The 24,775-nt window shown below is 35.6% G+C and overlaps 2 protein-coding genes across 3 annotated transcripts; both read right to left on the reverse strand.

Annotated features, from left to right (window-relative positions):
- Positions 1-2,250: 2,250 nt before the first annotated feature.
- On the reverse strand, positions 2,251-6,474 carry LOC120330933 (uncharacterized). The gene is made up of 3 exons (XM_039397923.2): positions 6,072-6,474; positions 4,270-4,411; positions 2,251-3,862 (listed from the first exon to the last, which is right to left on the reverse strand). The coding sequence occupies exons 1-3, from the start codon at positions 6,160-6,162 to the stop codon at positions 3,778-3,780; spliced, it is 318 nt and encodes a 105-aa protein (XP_039253857.1). The 5' UTR covers positions 6,163-6,474; the 3' UTR covers positions 2,251-3,777.
- Positions 6,475-13,468: 6,994 nt separating this feature from the next.
- LOC120331075 (somatostatin receptor type 2-like) lies at positions 13,469-19,942 on the reverse strand. 2 transcript variants are annotated; one of them, XM_039398106.2, is made up of 10 exons: positions 19,814-19,942; positions 18,742-18,971; positions 18,236-18,398; positions 17,982-18,166; positions 17,544-17,816; positions 17,145-17,295; positions 16,551-16,832; positions 16,308-16,420; positions 14,095-14,247; positions 13,469-13,727 (listed from the first exon to the last, which is right to left on the reverse strand). In XM_039398106.2, the coding sequence occupies exons 2-10, from the start codon at positions 18,930-18,932 to the stop codon at positions 13,628-13,630; spliced, it is 1,611 nt and encodes a 536-aa protein (XP_039254040.2). In that variant the 5' UTR covers positions 18,933-18,971; positions 19,814-19,942; the 3' UTR covers positions 13,469-13,627. The 2 variants fall into 2 exon arrangements, with proteins under 2 accessions (XP_039254040.2, XP_077970180.1); XM_078114054.1 differs by lacking the exon at positions 13,469-13,727 and adding an exon at positions 14,839-14,966.
- Positions 19,943-24,775: the final 4,833 nt, after the last annotated feature.

Here is a 24,775-nt window from a genome sequence, read left to right on the forward strand (position 1 = left end):
TTTTCTAATTCAGATGAAAAGGCTTTTATAAATTATTTTTCGTGGCATGTTTAAAGTGACAAGAAAAGGGTGGAAAATACTTATGTGACGAGTGATACTATTTAGTATTTTGTGAGCATTCGCAAGTAAACATGATATTCGGATGTAAAATGTAAGGGAAACAAGTTCCAAGTCCAAGGAAATGTCCGTCAATTAAGACCCATAGATATCGGCATACTTAGGTGTCACATTGGTACCCATCGCTTCCCTTAAAAGTAACATTTCTCGTAAAAAGGAAATTGTTGAGAACTAAGCTAGCTGGTTTTGATATTCAGGTTGTTTCCCTTTTGTCCATGCTGACTATTTATTTGGCTGTCCTTTTTTGCATATGATTGAGTAAATTCATACTGTCTTATAAATATTATGCAAGTATTACTCGTTTACATGGGAAATGGGTCAATTTTTAGTATACAAAAGCAGAACGTTTCACTGTTGCAGTGCAATTAATCTATGTTATAGAGCGATTGGGGTGATTTTCACGTACCTTTAGTTTGAGGCCTAAACGGCCAGGTTTTGGGGTTTTTCTGAGAAATCGCGTTGAATAATTTGCCCTCTGTCACGCACTGCTTTCTTCATTCTTGAGCATGGTTTGGTAACTTAATTTCGATTTTGCCCAGGTTTACTGGACACGTCAGTGTACATAACAATCGTTTCAATATTATGTTGTTGTTATTATTCTTCTCCTTCGTCATGATGAAATCGCTTTTCTCTTCGAATACTGGACCAATTGCTTTGACAATTTCAGTAGTTGAAGATTGATTCAGAAGGCTATTACTTTTATTTATTTTAAAAATTTCTGTGAACTTTAAGAGATTCGTTTTTTGAATGCGAAGATGTGATCAGAATAAAAATAGCGGCACCTTGTGGCGATTTCGCGAGGACAGCTGAGAAGCGAACGTAATTCTCGCTTCGCTAAGATTTGTTTGTGGGGAACGGTGATTTACGCAGTGCCGGTAACTGGTGTTATAGTATAGTGTGACTCGGATCGCTTGCGTTACTACATTTATGAGTTAGACGTGTCCATATATTTGAGCATAGCTCTCTTGTTTTTGATGGCTGTCGGAACAACAGCTTGTCATTTTGTAGATTAATTGACACATACCTTTAGCGACACAAGTCTTTTCGGGATAGAATGCATATGCCACCTCCATTGTCGGTGGAACTAAAATTATATCCCTTGCTGCTCGTTGTTCAAGCTCTTTCATTGCCATAATTTCATACTTATTCAAGTTAGGATAAGAAAGTCCTTTGGGTGTATTTTTTCTATTCTTCATTTAAGTGTGTTTGCGAAATGATACAAGTCAGTTTTTGCCAGGTAGAGGTTTACATGTTACTTGTTACTGCAAGGATTTTGGATAAGAAACTCTCCTAGTCTCTAGATAAGTGCCAACTCTCGATTTTGTCATGATGATTTGATAATGATTTACCATGTTAAAATCTTCTACAACGTTCAATATGTACTTTGTGTGCTATAATTACAAAGTGGATAGATTATTTGATAGGGTTTCACAAAACTGGAAGGTTAAATATTGCCATACTACATTATAACTAAAGTAGTATAATTACAGCTCTGTTGTCGTCGATTTCAACGCAAAACAGCATAGTAAACACGACTCTACACGAGGATCGGATAATGAGCACTTCTCTTCAACATAATCATATTCTGTGGGAATTTTCTACAAATCCTATAAATAACAATAATCTGAAATACTTACAGATTGTTGTTAAGGGGCACGCGTTCCATCGTAGTATATTTCACGAAATTGGTATTTCCTATTCAAAAATGGTAATATCTTCTAATTGTAAGAAATCTTTGAGGGTGAGTTCAGATGTGACACGAAAGCGCTTGAAATTATTCTGAGCTGCCACATATACAAAAACGGCGCTCCCGAAGTATGTGCACAAGATGGCGCACAACCTGAACCCTAACCTGGTACACACCCAATGTTCAGGTTGTGCGCCATCTTGGTGCACATACTTCAGGAAGTCCCAAAAAACTGATCTTGCATATGGAGGGGCACACCTCATATTGTCATATGATATGAGAATCTTTATATATAAAGTAATTTGATTGATTCGAACTTAGTTAACCAATTAATAACTCAATTGCACTTTGTTAGTATGAAAATGATGCCTGTAAAGTTCAAGGCTGCAGTGATGATCAGCTGTGTCAACAGACACCACATCCATAATATATGTTTATATAACAAAATACAACCCAACTCAGCAGTGATGCTCGATTTTGAATTAAATCAAATAGAACGTCGGGCATAACTGCGGAAATTGACGCAAAGGCTGATTATTGTGTCATTTTCCCTAATGATAGTAGAAGAGGTATAAAAAGAAACGAGAATATATTTTCTCACCATAAAAATTTATTACTAAAAATAAACTGAAACAGAAGTGAATACTGAATAAAGAAAGAAGGTAGTGACGGGAAATTTATAAACAATATTTAAAGATAACCCCATTGTATATCTGACGCCAATGATTGATGCCAAGCGATTTGAAGTATATATCGGTATTGAAGGCACTGAGTTTTGAGTCTGTTTTTTTTATTTTATTTAGTTTGTTGCCTGTTGCCTATGTTGGATTATACACATAAACTAAAGTCGGTGTTACGAAACTCTAATCGGGTAGGCGAAACCCTATCTATTCACCATTTCAGCGATCACAATACGACAAAGAATCAACTTACGTAAGTCGAATCCGCACGTGACACAGCTCGTATTTTCGCCAATGTTTCGACAGTATGCCACGCACCCGAGGCGTGATTACAACATGTGCACTTTACGCAACATTAGGCAACATGCTATCAAGTGCACTTGATATAAGTTATTTTTGTCGTATTCCAGGTACAACCTAATTATGAGACGCTAATCCGCAGCCAGTCACTTTGGGATTTCATACGGTTGCGAAACCAAAAACGTACAAATGAAAACATACGACTACACTCATTTGAAATTGCTGTAGTAACAGCGTACAATGTGTGGGAAATTTTGCAACGCGTCGTAAATAAACCCAAATGGGGTGAAATTAGGGTTAACGAAATAGCGGAAAAAGTAACCAAAAACCCGATATCATTTATTAGCTATTCATAGTAATTTAAGACGTTTACTTGGAAAATATTTATGATATTTCCACATAATGCTGAAAAGTACAGTTGAAAATTCAGATCTATGTACAAAGAGTTATTGTGTAGAAACATCACATTTGATACTGAGTGCTACATAAACACCAATAATATTCAAGCTTTTGAAAAAAGATATTATGTGCCTTAGAAGCTCTTTGGAACCAATATTTCTATAACTATAAAATTGTGCAGTTTACAATGCCCCAAATTTAGGATTATATTGCAATCTGTTGAAAATTACTTCCGAGATGAAGTTAACTTAAAAAATACCGCAATGTTTGGTTTGGTCTTGGATTTTTGTGTCATTTGTGTTTATTTAAAGTTGTACGAATTGTTCCTATTGCATGCATCTTATTATTGTTTTTTTCAAAGTGGATATAAAAAAACTTAGTAACACTCCCCCCGAACAAACTCACAGCTTTAAAAATGAATGAACGTTTTACAATGCTCAATAAATAAGAAAAGTTATTGTCGCAAAAAAGTACAATAATTACAACAGGTAAAATGTGTATCTACGTGAATGAATCACCAAAATGCGACATCCGCTAAAAAAGAGACAAAAACAATTTTGAATTAACGAAATAAATATTTGTTTCTTCAACGTTCTACCGCTCGGATGACTCAGAATCTCCTGAATACGTTCGCATTCTCAATTTTATCTTTGCCAACAAACCATTGTTACTGCTGTGCCTAAATAAAAAAAACATCTTTCGTTTTAAATTAAGTTTCCATAAAGATACACCCCTGCCAAATATCTTAAAATGGTCTTACTTTTATCGACAATTCAAATATTCTTGCACATATGGACCGAATTCATTAATATCAATATGCCTGTGCATACTATTTTTGAAGCGCCGAAGTGTTTTTATGCACACCATAATTTTAGTATCAAATTCAAAAATTTTTTTTTTTGAAATTCCAGATTTACAATTTCAACTTACCCATTACCTGTGGAATCTCATTTTTTAAACTTCGTTGAAATTTAAAAATCACTCCAGAACAAGGTAGAATTTACAGGGAAAAGATCAATTTTTCAACAGGTTTGTATGTTTTGATACTCCTTCAAATTATATTATGGATTTATGAAAAAACCTTACTCAGGTCTTGGACTTGATGGCGCTGATGATGCTTGCTGTACGTTATAACGAAAAACATGTCGAAAAAGGGATGGGCTGTCAGTATTTGGAACATCCTTTATCGTTTGTTGTTTTGCAATGTTTCCATGGTCGCAATTAATACCTGAATGATATGAACATAAACATACATTGTTATCTTTATTGGTGCATGAAAATAGGATATATAACGCTGAATGATTAGATCAGCGTTTCCCAACCTTTTTTGGTCGCGGACATCGGCGACAATCTTTGCGGACTCAACGTGCGTTTATTGCAAGAAGTAATAAAACCAAACACAACAGAATTTCAACGAATTTCAAAATCGGAAATTCGCCGAAATTACGCTTTTGTTGAAAGAGCCGACTTTTTTAGTGGATAAATGGTCTTTCCTGTCGCACAATATTCAATCCATGACAACGACGAGAATTTAAAATTTATTTTTGATTTAATTGTGTTCATGGTCACTCGTGGTTGCGTCAACATATGACAAGATGAAAGCATTACTTCTTTAAAATACCACGGCAATCTGCGAACATAATAATGTGAGAATATATTGCGTGATTATATTTAGTTTTGTTACATATTTTTTGCAATCTTGCGAATTTGTTATCGCCGTTAATAAAATCCTACTATCTTCTATAAATTTCTAGAACGTACAACTTGATTTAGTCCTTATTAAAAACATAATTAAACTATATTAGTAAATCAAAAAAATATTGATCGCCTCGATGATCATTTTAATCTGCAGCTGTGTTGACGAAATAAAAGCAATACTACTCAGAAAATATCATGACAATCCGTGGACATAAAAATGCGTGGTAAAGTGCCCGATTATATTTTGATTCTTATTTTTGTGAATTCAACAAATCTGAGCTATTCGTACAACACTTACGGCGCTCCAGTACTGTACATAGAAATGTTGAGGCAGTAAAGCAAAAATCCTAAGGGAAATTTTGCGATTTGCAATGTATAAAAAAGCGATTTTAATCTGTCTCGGACCATCATAAAACAAAACTCATGGTGTTCTCCGTTTTATTTTTAGTATTTTGTATTGCCGCTTTTCAATTTAGAAAATTTAGATTGCCACCATTGTAACCTACCAAAAAAAATCACTTGGGTATTTATCCAGTATCGACTCGTGTTCTCGTCGGAAATCCGAAAGTGAGTTGTGAAATCCAATCGTTTGATTAAAGCGACGCGCAAGTGGCCTGTCGCGTCACCTGTTACCAAATTTTCGAATAGTAAATTGCTATTCTAGTAGTTGAATATTCGAATATATGCGCAGCCCTGCTCAGTATCAAGTAATTATTGACTCGATTGATGACATGTGAATAAACTTGCTTTTTATGTTTTATGTTAATTCTAACGTAAATCGTAACATGGCTGATGGTTAAGTTTCGCAGTGAATTTCTGGCTCGTTGCGGACTCATTCAAACGCTCCGCGCACTCATTTGAGACCGCGGACTCGGATTGGGAAACACTGGATTAGATCAATATCTAGCTGCTTCCATTGGCAAACATATTAGCATAAAACGCCGCATCAACATCAGACGGGCGCGTCTTTTACATGTGGTTTCCAAAACTTATTATGGTATGAAAAAAACAGAAACTTGAACAGAACACCACAAAAAGGATATTATATCTTGGAAATACTGTCGAACAGCAAGCAAAAAAATCAGTATGAATAACATGAACTAATTACTACAAAGTAGCAGTGAATTTCATATAGTTTCGCTAAATCTTTAAATGTAATTAGTTGACTTATATAATTTAAAGTTTCTCACCTGTCGTGACTGCAGGCTGAGCAGATGAAGCAGTATCTTTATGGCATGTATGACATGCCACATATGCATTCATGCTTGGAACACAAGACATTGCACTCTTTGTTGGTTGTTCTGAATTGCTCGAGAAATGATGCGATAAATTATTTATCTACTTATCCTTGAAAATGGAGGCAACAGAGGTCAAATTATCCGGACATGTTGGTATGATTTACTACACTGGCCTGGCCTTTACAATCACAGATTATGGTACTTCCAGGCTTGCATTACAGTACAATAAAATGTTAATTAACACGTTGGATGTTTTCGTTATTTATAATCCACATATGTTACCACACTTAAATTTAACCGGCTAACCTAACTAAGCACAAGAAGGAATTAGTCAAATCACATCCGCGTTGCGTTAAAGAGGCCTGGTAAAGTCGAGTGTCGCAATACAGTGCGTGTTTCGCTGGCGTCGACCGGCCGGCAATACAATGAATCGATCAAAGTTCACGAAGTGAATCGGCGTGCTTTATGCTGAGCTATGTAAGCGATGCGTAACGTTCTGATTAGGAATTGTAATTCAAGACATCCATCTTTCTTATTCCCGGAAATTATTAGTGTTTCTATATTTTGTATAAAAATATTTTTGTATTCGATGTGAAAGCCACATAAATTCAATAACATGGTCACTAAACTTTTCTTTAAGAATTAGAACGGGTATATGTGGAGCTTATTATGCAAAAGGTATTCTATTAAACTCATAAACAACGTCCACGCTAGGTACGTCCGACATTGGATGTTTTCACGACCATTGACCCCAGAAATATTCTTATTATACTTCATCTTTGCAAAACGTTTATTGCCTATTTTTGAAGTTTTTTTTTTCAGTTTGCGCTTACAATCTGGTTTACATGTTCACTAGCATCTTGATTCAAAATATTTAATTAAACACCTATCAGTTCAAAGTACTAGTAGTTTTTACCTAGTCTATGACAGCTTTTTCGGGACTAATCTTTTAATATTGCAACTAAACTAAAACATCCTGCAGATAAAATGACCAATAATATTCACAATTGTGGCTAAAATCCGTCTAAGCTGAAAGGCTTGAGCGGTTGATTGATTTTTAAGTCACCGTTTTCATCTTGCCACTTAGCCAACATTACGAGAGTAACCAAGGAAGTCTGTTATTAGAGTTGTTCACTGGTACTAAAAGGCTAAAATTTCAATTCAATGCGTGGACAAATCATTGAAGCTACTAGTTTTAGCAAGCTCGCCGAAACTGGAAGTAGAGTGCCACCAATATTAACAACCCAAACGTGGTCAGTGTGATGGGCTCGAGACATCAGCTCAGTCTCGGCACTCACAGGAGTCATATGGTAAAATGCCTTGGTTAGAAAGTCATTATCATGAACTTCCATGGAGATACATTACAGTGAGTGGTATAGTTATTATCCACCGTGATGAAAAAAACTGACATGCCACAGGTTTCAATGCAGTCTATCTATTTTTTTTTTCGTCGACGATTCGGAATATATGAGAAATCTCATTTCGACACACATCAATCTCAATGAAAGATCAAATCTGTTGGATGATGTTCGTATACACAGTCGATGTTAAAAATATTGCATTCTGAATTCTTCTATTCAAACCACTTTCGATGACCGATAAACGTTTAAGCTATCACCACTGTAAGGAGGCAGTTGTCTGACCGACAGAATGTAGGCCTACATATAAAAACGAATAATACCATTTATCGGTCGTAATTTGTATACCTACCCTGAAACAGACTAAAACCAACTATACTAAAGCTTGTGAATGACGTAGCGTCGATATTCAGTCATTCAGACACAATTCGTCGTACAAATCGATAAGACAAACTTGTCTTTGAATGGTAATTTGAATATTTGATTGATCTATCAATATATTTGGTGGTACAAAATCATTGTATGTTTATCGTATAAAATACGTTAAGTTTGGTAAGTCTCTTTAGGTTTTCAACCTATTTTGCATTAGCATATGGGGTTTTGCTGATATTGGAGTGGTAAATGGAGATGAAACACGTTTTTTGACTTGTTATTACCAGCAACGTTATGTTTTGTGCTTGAATCAAAAATTTCGCCAGCGGATTTTATATAGTTATGAGCCAATTTTCTGACACGGTTATATAGTCTGGCGTACAACACGATATCGTTTGCTAATAGTCTAAAAAATTCAGTAGCTAGTGGGATTGGTATTTCAAACCTCTGAAATGGGAAAGAACCCCAAAGGCTACCTAAAGTATACTTTCATATAATTATTAAAGATCGCACGGCCAAAGTTATGTTACCTTCAAGTCAAGAATTATTTTTACTCTGGAGATAAAAGCCAGAATTAGTTTTTGGAGGGTTCAGGTCAGTCGGGGGAAAACTTTTTTAAACTCTAGTGTCCATAAGTTACAGTAAATTTTGCGTCGTAGAAAATGACGAATTTATTGAAAAATACTTTAGTCTGAGGTCATTGCATAATTTTTTTGATTCATCCGGAAGAAGGGTGGGAAATATTATATTAGTTGAAATGGATTGGAATATTTGACCTCGTCTTTCACTCCGAACAAGGCCATGTAAAACCACCCACTGGTATCTAACGATGTGTAACGTGTTTTCTTTTCGAAGACCCAGAACCTTTCAGGTGCAGCATTGACTTTGGCCAAATTAATATATCCTTGTGAAGATAGAAGTATGCGTATGCGAAACCGAGATGTGCACCTGTTATGCCAACATAGTTGAGTTAATCATTTTGATCACTAGTACATCACACACATTTTCCTGCGTGCTTCGGTTGTACGTAGTAACGCGCACATTTTTGCGCACATGCATCAAATTCCATTTGATTATTGAGCTATAGGTTTTTGACGAGCTTTTGTGTATTATTTCATTCCATAGACTTTGTATGCTGTTCTAAAGAATACTACTTTCAGCTTTTCCATTCATTCAAATCGCATGTTGGAAGTAAGTTTTATAATATTGCGTGTTAGTTTTCAACTGGTTTATTTATATCCATCACTTGACATTCTTAAATCGGTGATGCCAGTGAATCTTTAATACAAAAAGATCAGTATCATCTGCAATAAAACAGCAGTACCCACTTAAATGACAGATGGAGGATGGATGCTCATAGTATCTGCTCCATCACGTGCCTCTTACCAGTTTACATGAGTACCAATTGGTATCTAAGCTCAGCCAGGGACAAAAAGTTTCGGACTGCGGTTGGCGTGACGAAATGTTTTTAAATATATATTCTAAAATAAGATTATTTGATTGAATACTACTGAAAGTTCCGCCTTATATGTCTTTCCCAATTGCACTATTACTTTACTGATATTCGATAATATGACGCTCATCTGACATAGTTTTTCAAGTGTGTAGATAGGTATAATCTTTTCCACACTGTTCAGATGGGAATCCGCGAATATATATATCTAGGAATTGCTAATATTTGTTTGCAATGCGATGAAATCCCATCTTGGCATTTAGTCCTCTCGCAATTCCTGCTTATATTTATCGGAGGAGTTCTGTGGCGGGGTTATCAAATGAAGAAAACATGGGAGTATTTTTTTACTTATCTGCTACTCTCAAACCTTGACATTTTGTGAAAAAAAATTTCCATTCAACCTTTTTTGAAACATCCCCAACAACCACAATTAATTCTGTCATTAAACTTCCGAAACAAACACATAAAATCATCAACAGATGCATATCACCAAGTCCTAAGTAGATATTGCTGAATTGATCCTTAATTCCCCATTTTTCATGTAATGCTTTTTGGTAAACCATCTATCGTAAATACAGCCAGCACATGTGACTATGTTGAAGTGTAACTTTTTTGGCCTCACATTTTTGATATTTGTAGTTAGACCACTTGGGGCTCGGTCAAAGCATGATCATGTTATTGGAATAACTTGGCATTTTACCACCCGTATATCATTCATTGTCGAGAATATTGATGGAATCATAAAATCTAAAACCCGTTTTCGTGAATTTTTTGTTTTAGCTGAACTCGAGGGACAGCATGACAACAGGCAAGAGAAGCACGGTCGTCTCTTTTAGTTTATGACAGGGTTTCCTAAAAGGGGACCCCGGCCTCCTTGGAGGCCACGGATCGGTTATCTGGGAGCACGAACAAACAGATGGAAATGCGAATATATAATAACAATGTATTTTTATAGAAGAGAAGAAGCAAAAGTGTTGAGAGTCTTTGGTACTTTGAAAATCATTGGCATGGAACATAGGAATGACCTACATTCTTTCCCAGGGATATACTATGAAATGTAGCAATTTTCTCATTCTTGTTCTCGTGATAGCATTATCTTTCACTGCATCGCCGTGATCATCCCGCTGTTAAACAATCCTTGCAAACAAATAATTGACTGTTCTCCTCCGAGTGTATAACCACTTGAACCACTGCCGACTGCATTAGCATGCTTGTATTGTTAATTGCAACAAAATTGGGTATTTTGAAATAGTACTCTTTATTTTACGCGTATGTTTCAACAGTATTTCCATATATATGTGTCGCGAGTCGCGACCCAAATCTTGGTTCAACAAATACCCTGAAAGTTATTGATTTTATTTCCTAGTAAATTTGGTGCTTCAGTAGTTTGTGCACCAAGATGGCGCAAAACCTAAACATAGTATTGTGACAGGTTATGGTTCATGTTGTGTGCCATTATGGTGCACAGATTTGACGAAAAACACTAATACAAATATCAAGCCGTAAAAAAAATTGCTCATGGCTGCAAACTTCACATCCATGTAAAAATGATGGGCAATGACCCCAAGATGAATAATCACAAATAAAAAAAACTTTGTGTCTGAAAACAAGATTGGGCCCAAAAGGTCCCCTTATCTGCCGGACTATTGTCACGTTCTGTTCATTTTGATCATGGTATATGTGCTAACCAGTAGTTCCCAACCTTTCTAGCCTGGCGGACCGATAAAATTAATTAATTGTACTCGCGGACCGGTAAAAAATAATATCATATATTTGCGTAATATAATGCAATGTCGGGCACTCAATATGCTTCTAGACAAAAAAGGCACATAAAAACATTCCACATGGAGAAAAACTATGAAATGATGGGGCGGCCAAAAATTGAAGTGGGTGAAACGTAAGGTAATACCATATATTTGCGTAATGAAATGCAGTGCTGGGCACTCATTATGCCTAAAAAAGGCACACATAAAACAACTCACATAAAAAACGTGTACATTCTAAATCATGTACAAACACAGTTAACTCTAGTGAGAATTTTGCTGCTGTTTCGTTTCCAATATAGAATTGCAAACGAGGCCTCAAAGAAGTTTCTGCAACACGTAGCTCGGCAGTGGAGTGCAGCCGATTTCTTTGCTTCGTTTTAATTGAAGCGAGTAATAAAATGCATTTTCGCATAGCGTATAAGTAACTGGTTGAAAATACGGACACCAGTTTGATTGCTCGATTACTTAGCAATGAGTATTCGTTAGCAAGAGATATCCAAAATTATGACAGTGATTCTTTTTTAAATCTGGAATGTAAAGTAGAATCAAAACTTGAATCAAGCTTTATCTTTTTCGTCGGGTTCATCATATTTATCCCTCTGCAATTGATCGACGCCTCAAACGAAATGAATTTACATCACAATGACAAAGTCGTCGGTAACTTAGCACCAGGCTTAAAATCCTACTGTGCCTGCTCAAGAGGCTGGGAAAGATCTCAGCGGCCTATGCTTTTTTGCGCGTTACGTGACCACCTGCAGGGTCGCAGCAAGTTCGTTTCTAACTGGAATATTATACTGTTTTTGACTGTTTTCTGGTTTAAACAGAGAAATTTCCATAGCGTTTTATATGAATGGTCATATTAATCAGAAAAAGCATGCAGAACAGAAAAAGCACGCGTGCCGATTTTTAGGTTTCTGGATCTTGCGAGATTTAACGGAGCGCTTTCGCGATGAATCGGAGGCGAAAAGTGTGATTACTTGGCGCCAAGATGTCGCAATTATGGATGCTAAGTATGACTACTTACAAGTATTCGATTCTTATTAGATTCTTAAATTTTCGATTCCGATTATATAAAATCAAACAGGAGAGCTATGTTCAAATATATGGACGGAAAAGAAAGCCAAAACGTAATAAACCAACGCAATCTCGCATTCGGTAAAGCGATTAAGACGGCATAAAAACAACATAACAACGCAATATCTAGCGGACCGGCAAAAAAGCTTCGCGGACCGGCAGCGGTCCGCGGACCGGCGGTTGGAAACCACTGTGCTGAGCGATAGCTATAACTTTTCAATGAGACTTTTCTGTCCTATATTGGTATTTAAAATTGGCGGCCACCAATAAGTTGAAAATCTCTTTTGTATCCCATTTTGTACTAAAATGAGGTTCAGTCAATATTCTGCAGCATGTGTCATCTGCAACTATAAATGTCCAGAAAAAAGTCAGATTAAGACCTGCGTGATCATGGGGTATTTACTGTAGCCAAAGGCGTATTTCTTTCAATTCATTGTGAAATAATATTGTTACTTATCGATTTTAATCGGTAAGTATGTTGATAGGTATTTGTCTCTCTGGCTGTTTGTCTGTCTGTTAGATGCACGCTTTATCCCACGAAAGCGAGATTGAATCGCTCCAGATTTCGCATGTGCATTCATCATATTTCGGACCAGAAGCCTATTGATTTTAGGCGAATTATGTCGTATAATTTGCGAGTTATTAATTAATTAGTGATGGGACACAAGGTGTCACTATGGAGTGAGAGCGCTGTTTTGGCGGATCCCTTACCTTTCGATCGGTAAGTCTTCGGTCTCTGACTGATATTCTCGTTTCTTAGTTGGCAGGTGTTTTGAATGAAAAGAAGTTCTGAAATTATACATCTCAATTTCATTTCCAAATTTCGTTTGCAATGAACTGCTGGCTCAGGGCCTTGATTTAAATTTATATATATGCGAAAATGTGGAAATTTCCTACAATAAGTTGCCAAAGATGATTGATGGATGATAATAATTTCCCTTACACTTCATCGTGTCTGCTTGTTAGGCTCGTCAGTTTACTGAATTTTCTAAAATATATATGAGAGTCTAAGATCTAAGACTGTATTTCGTGTCATATATGGTTGAAAAGTGAAAGCGGTTGCCAAATGTTATTCTGTACTCATCACGCAAGTATATTTGGTAACATTTTCAATCGAAAAATAACTCAAGGCTCTAATATATGTGATGGCACCAGCGAACTTGGTACAATAATATATACCAGCTTTTAGTCTCGAGGAATGACCTGACAAAACCTAAACATTCTGAAATCACGGAGACAAAGAAGAATTGGGAATGGTTTTCTATCACAACTTTGTATTCTACCCCACAGTCATCATGTTTTTTCTTTAACAGGAACTCGTTTAAATTCTACAATGGATTTTGGTTTATTTGGTGGTGTTCACAAAGACTACAATATTGTATTATTTACAATACAAGAATTCAAGTTGGCATTTGTAGGCTATACAAAAAACATGGGTACATAATATATATATATGACGGTAATCCAATCTTTCATTTTTTATTCTTACGTCGTTGAAACTAACGGTTCTTGGACATCGGGATTTCCATTTCTAAACACGTCATCGTCCATAGGTGTCGTGTTAAAACTTTCCATTTCAGTTTTTCTGAAATATATTGAATCTTTATTTCTTGGTGCGAATTAATGAAGATGAACGTACATGCTTGCTTGTGTAAGATATTTAATCTGCATCACGCCTTTTCTATCTTAAATTACATTTTTTCACAAAGTGTTAGTATTCTCTCGGGTATGGAACGGGATACATGTCCATGTGTCGGCTTAAAATGTTGTTCCAATATTCACTTTCCCTTTGCGTTGTTGGCGCGATTACATTGGTAAACTTTTTTAAACTTATAAGAAACAAAAACACAAGTTTCTGCTAATTATAAATTTCGGCGATTGAGGCAACTCAATGCTACTAAATATGCTTTTAATACTAAAGCGGGATATTCCTCAAAATATACATGACATACCCTCTATCAATTTTTGTCATCATAGTATCGCCGTTGCTGATTGAATTTCCTCCACGACTCGGCTTTCTATTTGTGTAACGAACTGCTCCTCCTCCAGACGACAAAGACGATGTTCGTTTTTTGACTGATGTTTTGACCGATCCTGCCGCTGACCTGTATTTATATGAAACAACGTATTCATGCTTAGTTTTTGCGTTTTATTCATATTAATATTTTATTTTGAGAAACCGCTAATAGGAGCACTTAAGCAATCTTGCAAGACATGTTCCATTAATTCAAATTTTATATCATGGAGGAATATAAAATAAATCCGTATTTAAGTGTTGTCTGATATTACATATTGTACTCAAGTAATGTCAGTGCCGTTTTTCTGGTGTTGAACAAGTTTTTAAATAAGTAGAACTAGTGTGTACATTCGAATTAAAGAATCAGTATCTTTGATTGAACTGCATTTGATGCATTATTGCGATAAACAAGTTTAAAAACTAAAAATAAGCGACTTCCCACACCAATTGCAAGAAAGATATAAACCTTGAAAAAAGCTTATAATGAAGAAACCCAAACGACTTAAATGAAGAAAAGGGTGAAATTTGCATGCGACCTGCTGGTGGGAAAGCCGCATTGAACGCATATTTTCTATAAAATTATTTGTTAATCTCGAAAAATTTAAATTTTCATTCCAAATTGCGATATTTCTCTTTCTCGTTACTAGTGGGAAAGAGCCTCTTATTTCTAATCATTGACCTCTCTTTTTAAATTTTTCAAGTCTTTTGTCCAGATTTCCGGTATTTTTGGGGCGGAATGTAGTCGTCGAACAAATTTTTGATCTATTCCCTGGCTGCATACTTTCTTTCCAACCTCTCAAAAGGTCGCTGTATATAAATTTTACATTAGTACAATTGCGCGATTTGTCAAAACGTATCATAAAAAGTAAAACTAAGCAATTGTTTTGCAGCCTAGACATATCTCAGTTTGCAGCTGTTTCCAATGCGTATGGAAGCGGCAAAAATGTTGTGGAACAACTTATAGATTTACCTTATACAACAATATATTGCAATTTTATGAACTTTTTTTATCCCATATGAATCCGAATGAAAACGAAACCATGCATTTGTATGTCTGTTTGTTTGAAACGTGCATGTAAATTTTAAAGCTCTTTTGCTCTGGCATTCATACAACATTTGGAAATGTTTTGTCATAATTTCCACTAATTTTCAGGTCAGACACAATGCATTTTTCACTTTTCGTACACTTCCAATGTGCCTTACCTACATCACTATTTTTTCTCCACTTCACTTTTCATAATGGGCATGTACATTATGGTCAAATTCAACTATCCGAGAAAGCTTTTGTACAAATAACCTACGGTGGTTAAACAATCGGTATGCAAACACCACAGTGATTTTTCAGCATTGAATTTGGTGGCAAAAAAAAAATTAAACTGAAAAAATGTCTTCGCGCAATGCAATCATTTTCAACTTGTAGAGCTTCTAAAGTAAACCACGCATCGCCATAAATAAAAAATATATATATATTTGGGAAGAATGCAGAAACTCACGTTAATTGATTGTGTTTTTGGCAGCGACACGGAATCAAGACCATGCGATCACAACAACAAAATATTATAAGATGACAATATTTAGACGAATTTATGCAACACAACAGGAAAGCCGCGGGAAATTTCGTTGCGTGAACAGTAAATATCCAAATCGAGCAAAGTTTGTGCTGACTCAAAAATGTGCGTTTGCATATATATATTATATAAGCAGTCTGTATCAACCAAATTAATCATAACATATTTTATTCAATTTTTATTATGAAATCTTTTTCAGCTCGAATACATCGAATGGTACTTTCTGCGACTCCGTTACTCATATCCTGGCAAGGAACACTTGAATAGGGGTGTTCGTATTACACATCAATGGTCAAATGTGTCAAATCTGACGCTATCAACGTCATCTCCTGTTATGAACTGATGCAAGCTATTTCTATGCATTATATAGATAAACAATCTAGCTTGTTTGTTCACTGATGATATCAATGTTAGAAATGTATAAAAATTAAAGAAATATTTAAAAAAAAAATTGTTAAACATTGTTAATGTCACATGTCACATTGAAGTGACGATTTATTAGTCTTTTCCTCGTTGTTTTGATACACCTAAAATCTACCTTAAAGTATAAATATTATATTAAGTTTTGAAATCCATATACCTTAATCTTTTTCCAAATCTCGTTCCAATAAAATTATAAATGTACGGATTGAGAGCTGAGTTGAAATATGCAATCAACGAGGATACTGCACCAATCCATGCGCAGTATTCGGGCTAAAACGAAGAAAGCAAACATGAAAATTGACATCTTAAAAATGACAGTTCCTCCGGACGCAACTGTATATAATTTTGGATGATGATTTAATTGCATTAATAATTGCAGCAGTAGATAAATTTAACATACTTTTTTATCTGCTATTCCTTTTATTTTGGCTAAATGGACGACGTGGAACGGCAGCCAGCACACAAGAAATAGCAGGACGAGAACAAGACAGGTGCAGGTGACTCGAATGCGATTCTTTTCGGCCTTTGTGGTAGCTGCTGACCGAGTGCGTTTTCGTTCCCCCTTCTTTGTATTTCCACCTGATGCGCTTGGATTAGACGTACTTTCGTTGGCGATACTAGAACGACGAACTCTGGATTGCTTGAGTCGTATTGCGATTAAACAATAACAGGCCGACATGATCTGAAATATATTTCAGTATGTTCTGACAAGAAAACTGCTACAGCCAACTAATTATGTTCATTTCTGTTGCTGATAAGGTAAATAATAGAATTCGGTTATCACACGCAGAGGCTTTTTTTCTCACTCACTCGGGGTCCATGGCGGCTAATCTATGAGAAAAGTTACGGGCCATCATCGACTTTAAACAGTTCGAGTCATTGCGAAAGAAGTATTGAGGTGGGTAGGTCGTGAACGCAAATTGAAACAACTCATGTTCCCTTTTTAATTTATATTTCAAATCATTATGTACAAAAATACCTTAAAGATACTTACAATTAAAGGCAGGAGAAACATGACCACAAAGTTGAATATTAAGTACGATGTCCACGCTTGTCCGTTCATTGCATACGAACATCCCATTTCATAAGCAACACCGGCTTCAGATATTTTTGCAGCTGTTGAAAATTGCATGCCATCATCGCCTCTGAATTAATATGAAACATTCTCTGTAAGTGCTGTCGTCTACCCAGACATTGGTAATAATAAATAATGAAAAGGACGCGGAAATAAATTGACAACCAGAACACATATGTAGCAATTTAATTGTGAGATGCAAATTATAGTAACTCATTGCTATAATATGTGTGGGGCGGCCTTTTAATTTCCTAATTATGTGTCGTCAACTTTCTTCTCCTTCAGATAGAAATGAAATTAAATCTTATTAGCACTCACGGTAAATTTGTCGACGGTGTAACATCTTCTTGTCCACTGCTATACGAATAATACAAGTCAGTTAAAGTCAGGTTGAATTGATCAGTCAGGTTGAATTGGCCAATCAGGTTGAATTGGTCAATCAGGTTGAATTGGTCATCAAGATTCGTACAAGCAGTTTCACTCTGTTTTTTAATTTGTTTTTCTATACAATCAGCCAGGGTAGCATTTGTGTTAAATCCTTCGTCTTTACAAATATCTTCTGGTAATCTGCTCGGCCTCGGAAACTCATATCTAGAAGAGATATATAGTTGAATTGCTATATATATTACCACGTCCAAAAAGTACTATTCTTACACTACCTCAGGCATTTGTGAGAATGCTTTATTCGTTTATTAGTCTGGAATCGATTTTTTAGAATATGCATCGACAATCTATAATAATGATAATCAAACTTACTGGCATCTACAAGACAAGCCATGAATTCCCCGCTTATTGCTGTATAGCATTATAGGAATGCATAGAATCAATGAAGTTATCCAAACGATCACAGTAATTTTATAAGCGGATGGTTTTGTCCGAAGTTTCTGTGAAATGTTCGAGAATCCGTGGCATACTGCAATGTAGCGGTCAATGCTCATCACCTATTAGTAATTAAACAAATCAAAATCAATGTCTAGATTAAATAGCATCAAACCACTACAACTACTAACCATGAGGAATAAGATGGACGAGTAATAATTCAGGAACAAGATTGTTTCTTTTGCTTTGCACAACCACGCAGAAAATATCCATTCATCATGATAATCTTCAACTACTTTGAAAGGTAGGGTCATCAAAAATATTGAATCGGCAAGCGCGAGTTGAAGCACATACCTACATATAGGTTTATTAGAATTATTAATATAAATCTAAAATATAGCTTATATATATATATACTATTATAAGCTGTTTTATCTTCTTCTAAATTAAATGTTTTGTTCTAGTTCGTTTATGTTCACAGATAACCTCACAATATTATTCGAATATCAGTCTATAGTATTTATTCACAATATGTTTTAAGTATTCGAGACGAGATTAAAAGAATTTATTTTTATTTTATTTTTCAATTGCAATTGATTCCTGCATGCTTATGCTTTGGATCTGTCCGAAATCTACAAAAAACACTACTCGCTATATTGTTCACTATATATTTGTCATAAACATATCCCCCACTTACCAATGCGTTACTGCTTTCTTATATTCCCGGAGTACAAGAATCACAAATATCACCATGAAATTTCCAAGTAATCCCAAAATACAAACGATAATTCGAAACGCCATAAGAGTTGTGTCGAAGGTATGTGTAACGTTTTCAACACCTAATCCCAGAGCATTAAATTCCTTCAAAAAATCACCCGGATTGTCCATATTGCACGTTATCGCCGTTTTATGTCGTATTTATTTTTTCTAGATAATACCAAACATTCATATGATATTTTTCAAAAGTTCTTGTCATTTTGTTTTAAAATAGAATAATTTGTAACGAACTTTATTTGACTAATTAATGCTAATAAAGTTAACTCGTTTTATTGCGTTATCATCTATCCCATAACTTAACATTTCGATACAATATATCCCATTATCAGATCAAAGCCCTGTCTCTAATGATGCTGAATGCTACGAACTTCTATTCCGTAAATTTTATGAAATATTATTCCTCAAGGATGTCATGACAAAGAATGACGTTAGGGTCATAATCTAAAGATATATTAGGCAGGTTTGTATATGATATTCTTCATTCAAAAAGTACGAAATTTGATATCTTTCTCCTTGATATCTTTCTCATTTTAAGCACAAATCGTTTGTCTTACTGGTGAAATACTATCTGTGCAGTCGTTTATACGATATAAATAACATGACTCATATAACGCTGTCATTGAAGATTAACTAATAGCTACTGTAGGCTACTTTTCCCCTACAGAGGTCTAACAGAAATAAATGTCAGTGGCAATTCAAAACTCTGGGCTCATGACCCATAATTCAAAAATCAATAGTGATCTGGGAATTAATCGTCCCCATATCTTGCTGATATTTTTAGTTTTATTCATGCTTCATGCATACATGTTTTCAAATAGCTTATTTATATAATAAATAGCCTATAATAAGAGAGGCAAAACGATAGGAACTGCTTCATTTCATTCAGTTTGGATACTGACGAAGTTTCCGCACTGTTGATGTATACATTCCCAAAAGAAACTATGAGAATAGAATAAACATAGATAGAGATGTACAAGGAGTCTTCGACTTACCACGTTGCGCCGTTCTTATGACGCGGTGTAACCCGAATTTCACTGCAAGTCGGAACAACCAAAATGGCGTACACTCACTGTATCGTACACTCGTACAGTATCACTGAAACAGTGTACCATGTGACTGAAGCTTAGCGATTATTCCTTCATAATCGTAATAGTTCGTAATTGTCTACGTCATTTACGATGTAAATGACGAAATCCAATGGGCCCACAGCACTGATTTTCTTGATCACAATGATCCGGGACGGACTAAAAGTAGGCACTTGCAAATTAAGCACTTTTTTAGGCACTTTGGAAAAAAAGTAAAAAGGGCGTAATACCTTTTAAAAACATAATTAATTAGTTAAAAATGGCCAAATTTAACAACCGGTAACATTTATTATTTCTAAATTCCAGTACTAGACTCAAGTGCATCTCTTAGATATTTACTCAGGCTAATCAGTGTGGGTAATATGTTTATTTCTCTGTCTTTTATTAGTGAATATGCCATTTTATTTATTTTTCGAAGTGCCTAAATATGTGCCTAGCATATGTGGTGACCAAGCGCGTGCGACTGCCTTTAATACTGCGTTTTAAATATTGCTATTGAGTTTGCCCGTTGCAATTTGCGTTTTCAACATTTAATTTGACCATTTTTAACTAATTAATTATGTTTTTAAAAGGTATTACGCCCTTTTTACTTTTTTTCCAAAGTGCCTAAATAAGTGCCTAAAAAAGTGCCTAATTTGCAAGTGCCTACTTTTAGTCCGTCCCCAATGATCCAGTTTATAGTCCGGCAGATAAGGGGACCTTTTTGGCCCAAGTTTGATTTCAGACATAAAGTTTTTTTTATCTGTGATTATTCATCTTGGGGTCATTGCCCATCATTTCTACATGGGTGTGGAGTTTGCAGCCTTGAGCAATTTTTTTCCGGCTCGATATTTGTAACAGTGTTTTTCGTCAAACCTGTGCATCATAATGACGCACAACCTGAACCATAACCTGTTGCAATACTATGTTCAGGTTGTGCGCAATCTTGGTGCACAAACTACACAAGCACCAAATTTACTAGGAAATAAAATCAATAACTTTTAGGTATTTGTTGAGCCCAGCTTTGGGTCGCGACCCATATACAGTATATGAAAATACTGTCGAAACATACGCGTAAAATAAAGAGTACTATTTCAAAATACTCGTTTTTGTTGTAATTAACAATACAAGCCTGGTAATGCAGTCGCCAGTGGTTCAAGTGGATATACACCCGGTGGAGAACAGTCAATTATTTGTTAGCGAGAATTGTTATGCAGCGGGATGATCACGACGACGCAGTGAAAGATAATGATATCACAAGAACAAGAAAATTGCTACATTTTATAGTATATCCCTGGGAAAGAATGTAGTTCATTCTTATGTTCCATGCCAATGCTTTTCAAACTACCAAAGACTCTCAACACTTTTACTTCTTCTCTTCTATAAAAAAAAACATTATATTATTATGTATATGTTATTATATATTCGCATTTCCATCTGTTTGTTCGTGCTCCCAGATAACCGATCAGCGGCCTCCAAGGAGGACGAGGTCCCCTATTAAGAAACCCTGTCATAAGCTAAAAAAGGCGACCATGCTTCTCTTGCCTGTTGTCATGCTGTCCCTGGAATTCAGCTACAACAAAAATTTCATGAAAACGGATTTTTAAATTTTATGACTTTATTAATATTCTCAACAATGAATGATATACGGGTGGTAAAATGCCAAGTTATTCAAACAACATGATCATGTTTTTGCAATTTACAACCAATATTTTGTATGTAACTTTGTTTGACAGAGCCCCAAGAGCCCTAACTACAAATATCAAAAATGCGAGGCCAAAAAAGTCACACTACAACATTGTCAAATGTGCTGCATTTACGATAGATAACAGGTTTACCAAAAAGAATTGAAAAATGAAAATGAAAAATGGTAAATTAAAGATCAATTCAGCAATAACTACTTGGTGATATTGCATCTGTTGATGATTTTATGTGTTTGTTTCGGAAGTTCAATAACAGAATTAATTGTGGTTGTTGGGGATGTTTTAAAAAAAGGTTGCATGGAAAAAAGGTTTCACAAAATGTCAAGGTTTGATAGTAGTCGAGAAGTAGAAAAATACTCCCATGTTTTTTTTTCTCATTTCATAACCACGCCACATAACTTCCCCGATAAGTATACGCAGCAATTGCGAGAAGCAGAAATGCCAAGATGGGATTTCATCGCATTGCAAACCAATATTAGCAATTCTTATATATATTCGCGCATTCCCATCTGAACAGCGTGGAAAAGATTATACCCATCTACACACTTTAAGAACTATGTCAGATGAGCGTCATATTATCGAATATCAGTAAAGGAATAATGCAATGGGAAAAGACATATGAGGCGAAACTTTCAGTAGTATGCAATTAAATAATCTTATTGTAGAATATAACTTTAAAAACATTTCGTCACGCCAACTGCAGTCCGAAACTTTTTTCTCAGGCTGAGCGCAGATACCAATTGGCACTTATGTAAACTGGTAAGACTGTAAGAGGCACGCGATGGATCAGATACTAAGAGTATCCATCCCCCAGCTGTCATTTGAGTGGGTACTGCTGTTTTTATTGCAGATGTTACTGATCTTTTTGTATTAAAGATTTACTGGCATCACCGATTTAAGGATGTTGGAAATCAACACGCAATATTACAAAACTAACTTTCAACACGCAAAGCTGAAACTAATATTCTTTAGAACAGCATACAAATTCTATGGAATGGAATCATACACAAAAACTCGTCAAAAACCTATAGCTCAATAATCAAGTGGAATTTGAAATGTGCGCGTTACTACGTACAACCGAAGCACACAGGAAAATGTGTGTGATGTACTAGTATTCAAAACGTTTGACTCAACTATGTTGGCATAACAGGTGCACATCTCGGTTTCGCATACGCATACCTTCTATCTCCACAAGGATTTATTAATTTTGCCAAAATCAATGTAGCTCTGAAAGGTTGAGGTTCTCCCAAAAGAAAACACGTTACACATCTTTAGATACCAGTGGATGGTTTTACATGGCCTTGTTCCTTGTTCGGAGTGAAAGACGAGGTCAAATATTCCAATCCAATTCAACTAATAAAATGTTTCCCAAGTCCCTAAGCTTAAACTAGGAAAACGAAATGCACGCGGCAACGCAAATGTAGTTTGAAGAGCGCAATAGAAAGTGGCTAGATACTGTCGATGGATCTTGGCTTGTATTAGCGAAATAAACTACCATTTATTCTACTAAAATTGAATTTCTGACATTGTAAGGAGATTCAATGTTACTATGTATGCAAAACTAAACCATGTAGTTATGAAATAATTGTTTTTAACAAAAGGGCGCTCCTGAAGTATTCGTACCAAGATGGCGCACAACCTGAATATTGTATGCTTACCAGGTGGGGGTTCAGGATGTGCGTCATCTTGGACCGAATACTTTAAATCCACTTAAAAAAAATTGCTCAACATTATATACTCCACACCCACCTGGGTATCATTATATATGTCATATACATTATATCTAAACAATAAAAAAAACTTTATGTCCCAAAACAATGTTAAGGCCCGATTCTGCCGGACTATTAGGGGCTTAGATATTACAGTACACTAGTACAGTATTATATTTTTATGGAGTGCGTTTGTAATCTCGAAACAGCGTTATGGAGTGCGCGTTCGTAACCTCGAAACAGCGAAAGTCGCGACCGTCGTAAACCGAGGACCTCTTGTATTTTGTTTTATATGGATGTGAATTGTAAGGTGTTGACAAAATGCATGTTGGGCTTACAGTGAAGTGTGACAGAGTAATTTTTGTTTTATAAAACTGTTATATGCTATTGTGGCAACTATAGCAAACAATATGACTACATTGGAGATACCCTTCGAAATTTAGGACTTCGTTCGTCACAGCATGGCTTGACGATCCCCGAAAGTGACGAGAGGTAATATTTATGTTAATAATCATGGCTGTCATTTGTTTCAAATAGCTCTGCATATTCACTGAATGAATCATAAGTATTCTTTCATTCAATACGTAAATATTGCAACAAAGCAATTTTTCTTTAATATAGGATATGTATCTGCTCGTTGAGTCGTTTTGTTGGTAAATGGAGCAGAGCATTATAGATATTTTATTGTCAGGCTTCCTTGGTTGGGTTTCAGTTTGCGCTAAACAAAACAAGTGATTAGGTCCAGATAAAACTGGTCTGCAAATTTGTTTTATGATTTTTCCGTTGATAATTATCTGCCCTCATTTTAGTTTTATAGGAATTCTTCAACACACTTTCTGTTGAGAGTAGCTTTTTCCGGTTTTTATCACCGCCGCCTTACAATGTTTTTGAGTCATCAATCTTTCCATTACATATTTTTTCTGGCACAACTTTTATATATATATATACTCTTTATTTATATGTCTCTCTTGTTCGGGATATTGTGAATGTAACCAAATGACTTCTAGGTTTGATGAAATTTACATCAGCAGGTTCGTTATATTATAGAAACGAATATGTGCTATCCAGAGCCCAGAACTAATTTAAAAATGACTATCAAAAATAATCAGTCCACAGATGACCCTCGGAAAAGGATTGCGTTCTCGCCGCTGTTGCCACGTTTTGTTGTTTTGCAGATATTTTAATGTACTATTTTTTTTATGAACTTACCATATTGTCCCACCAGAAGAAATCCTAGAGCAGCAAATCATGATTCGAGGATGGATGGCTACCGTGGATCATAATCCCCTTTGACCGATGAATGCTAATAGTATGCGCTCGAATACGTTGCACAAAACAAGATCATATTTCGGGTCATTATTTGATTTCGTCTTCCCAGGCAGTAGCAATATCAACAAATGATTGACCAAGTGATTTCAAGTTTTTTAACTCGTGCTCAACGTATGATATTCATTATTCAGTATTTCCTATATGCATAT

The sequence above is a fragment of the Styela clava genome, chromosome 6, assembly GCF_964204865.1.
Source record: "Styela clava chromosome 6, kaStyClav1.hap1.2, whole genome shotgun sequence".
Lineage (NCBI taxonomy): Eukaryota > Metazoa > Chordata > Ascidiacea > Stolidobranchia > Styelidae > Styela > Styela clava.

Bases quoted from the DNA above. Each gene is read 5' to 3' on its own strand.
- LOC120330933 (XM_039397923.2), bottom strand. From the start codon at position 6,162: ATGTCTTGTGTTCCAAGCATGAATGCATATGTGGCATGTCATACATGC. The intron at 4,412-6,071 runs GTGAGAAACTTT...CATATCATTCAG, and splicing joins TCAGCCTGCAGTCACGACAG to GTATTAATTGCGACCATGGA. The intron at 3,863-4,269 runs GTAAGGTTTTTT...TTTTTTATTTAG, and splicing joins CCATCAAGTCCAAGACCTGA to GCACAGCAGTAACAATGGTT.
- LOC120331075 (XM_078114054.1), bottom strand. From the start codon at position 18,932: ATGGACAATCCGGGTGATTTTTTGAAGGAATTTAATGCTCTGGGATTA. The intron at 17,817-17,981 runs GTAAGTTTGATT...TATCTCTTCTAG, and splicing joins GGCTTGTCTTGTAGATGCCA to ATATGAGTTTCCGAGGCCGA. The intron at 14,248-14,838 runs GTCAATGATTAG...ATATAAATACAG, and splicing joins TGAAAAATTTAAAAAGAGAG to GTCAGCGGCAGGATCGGTCA.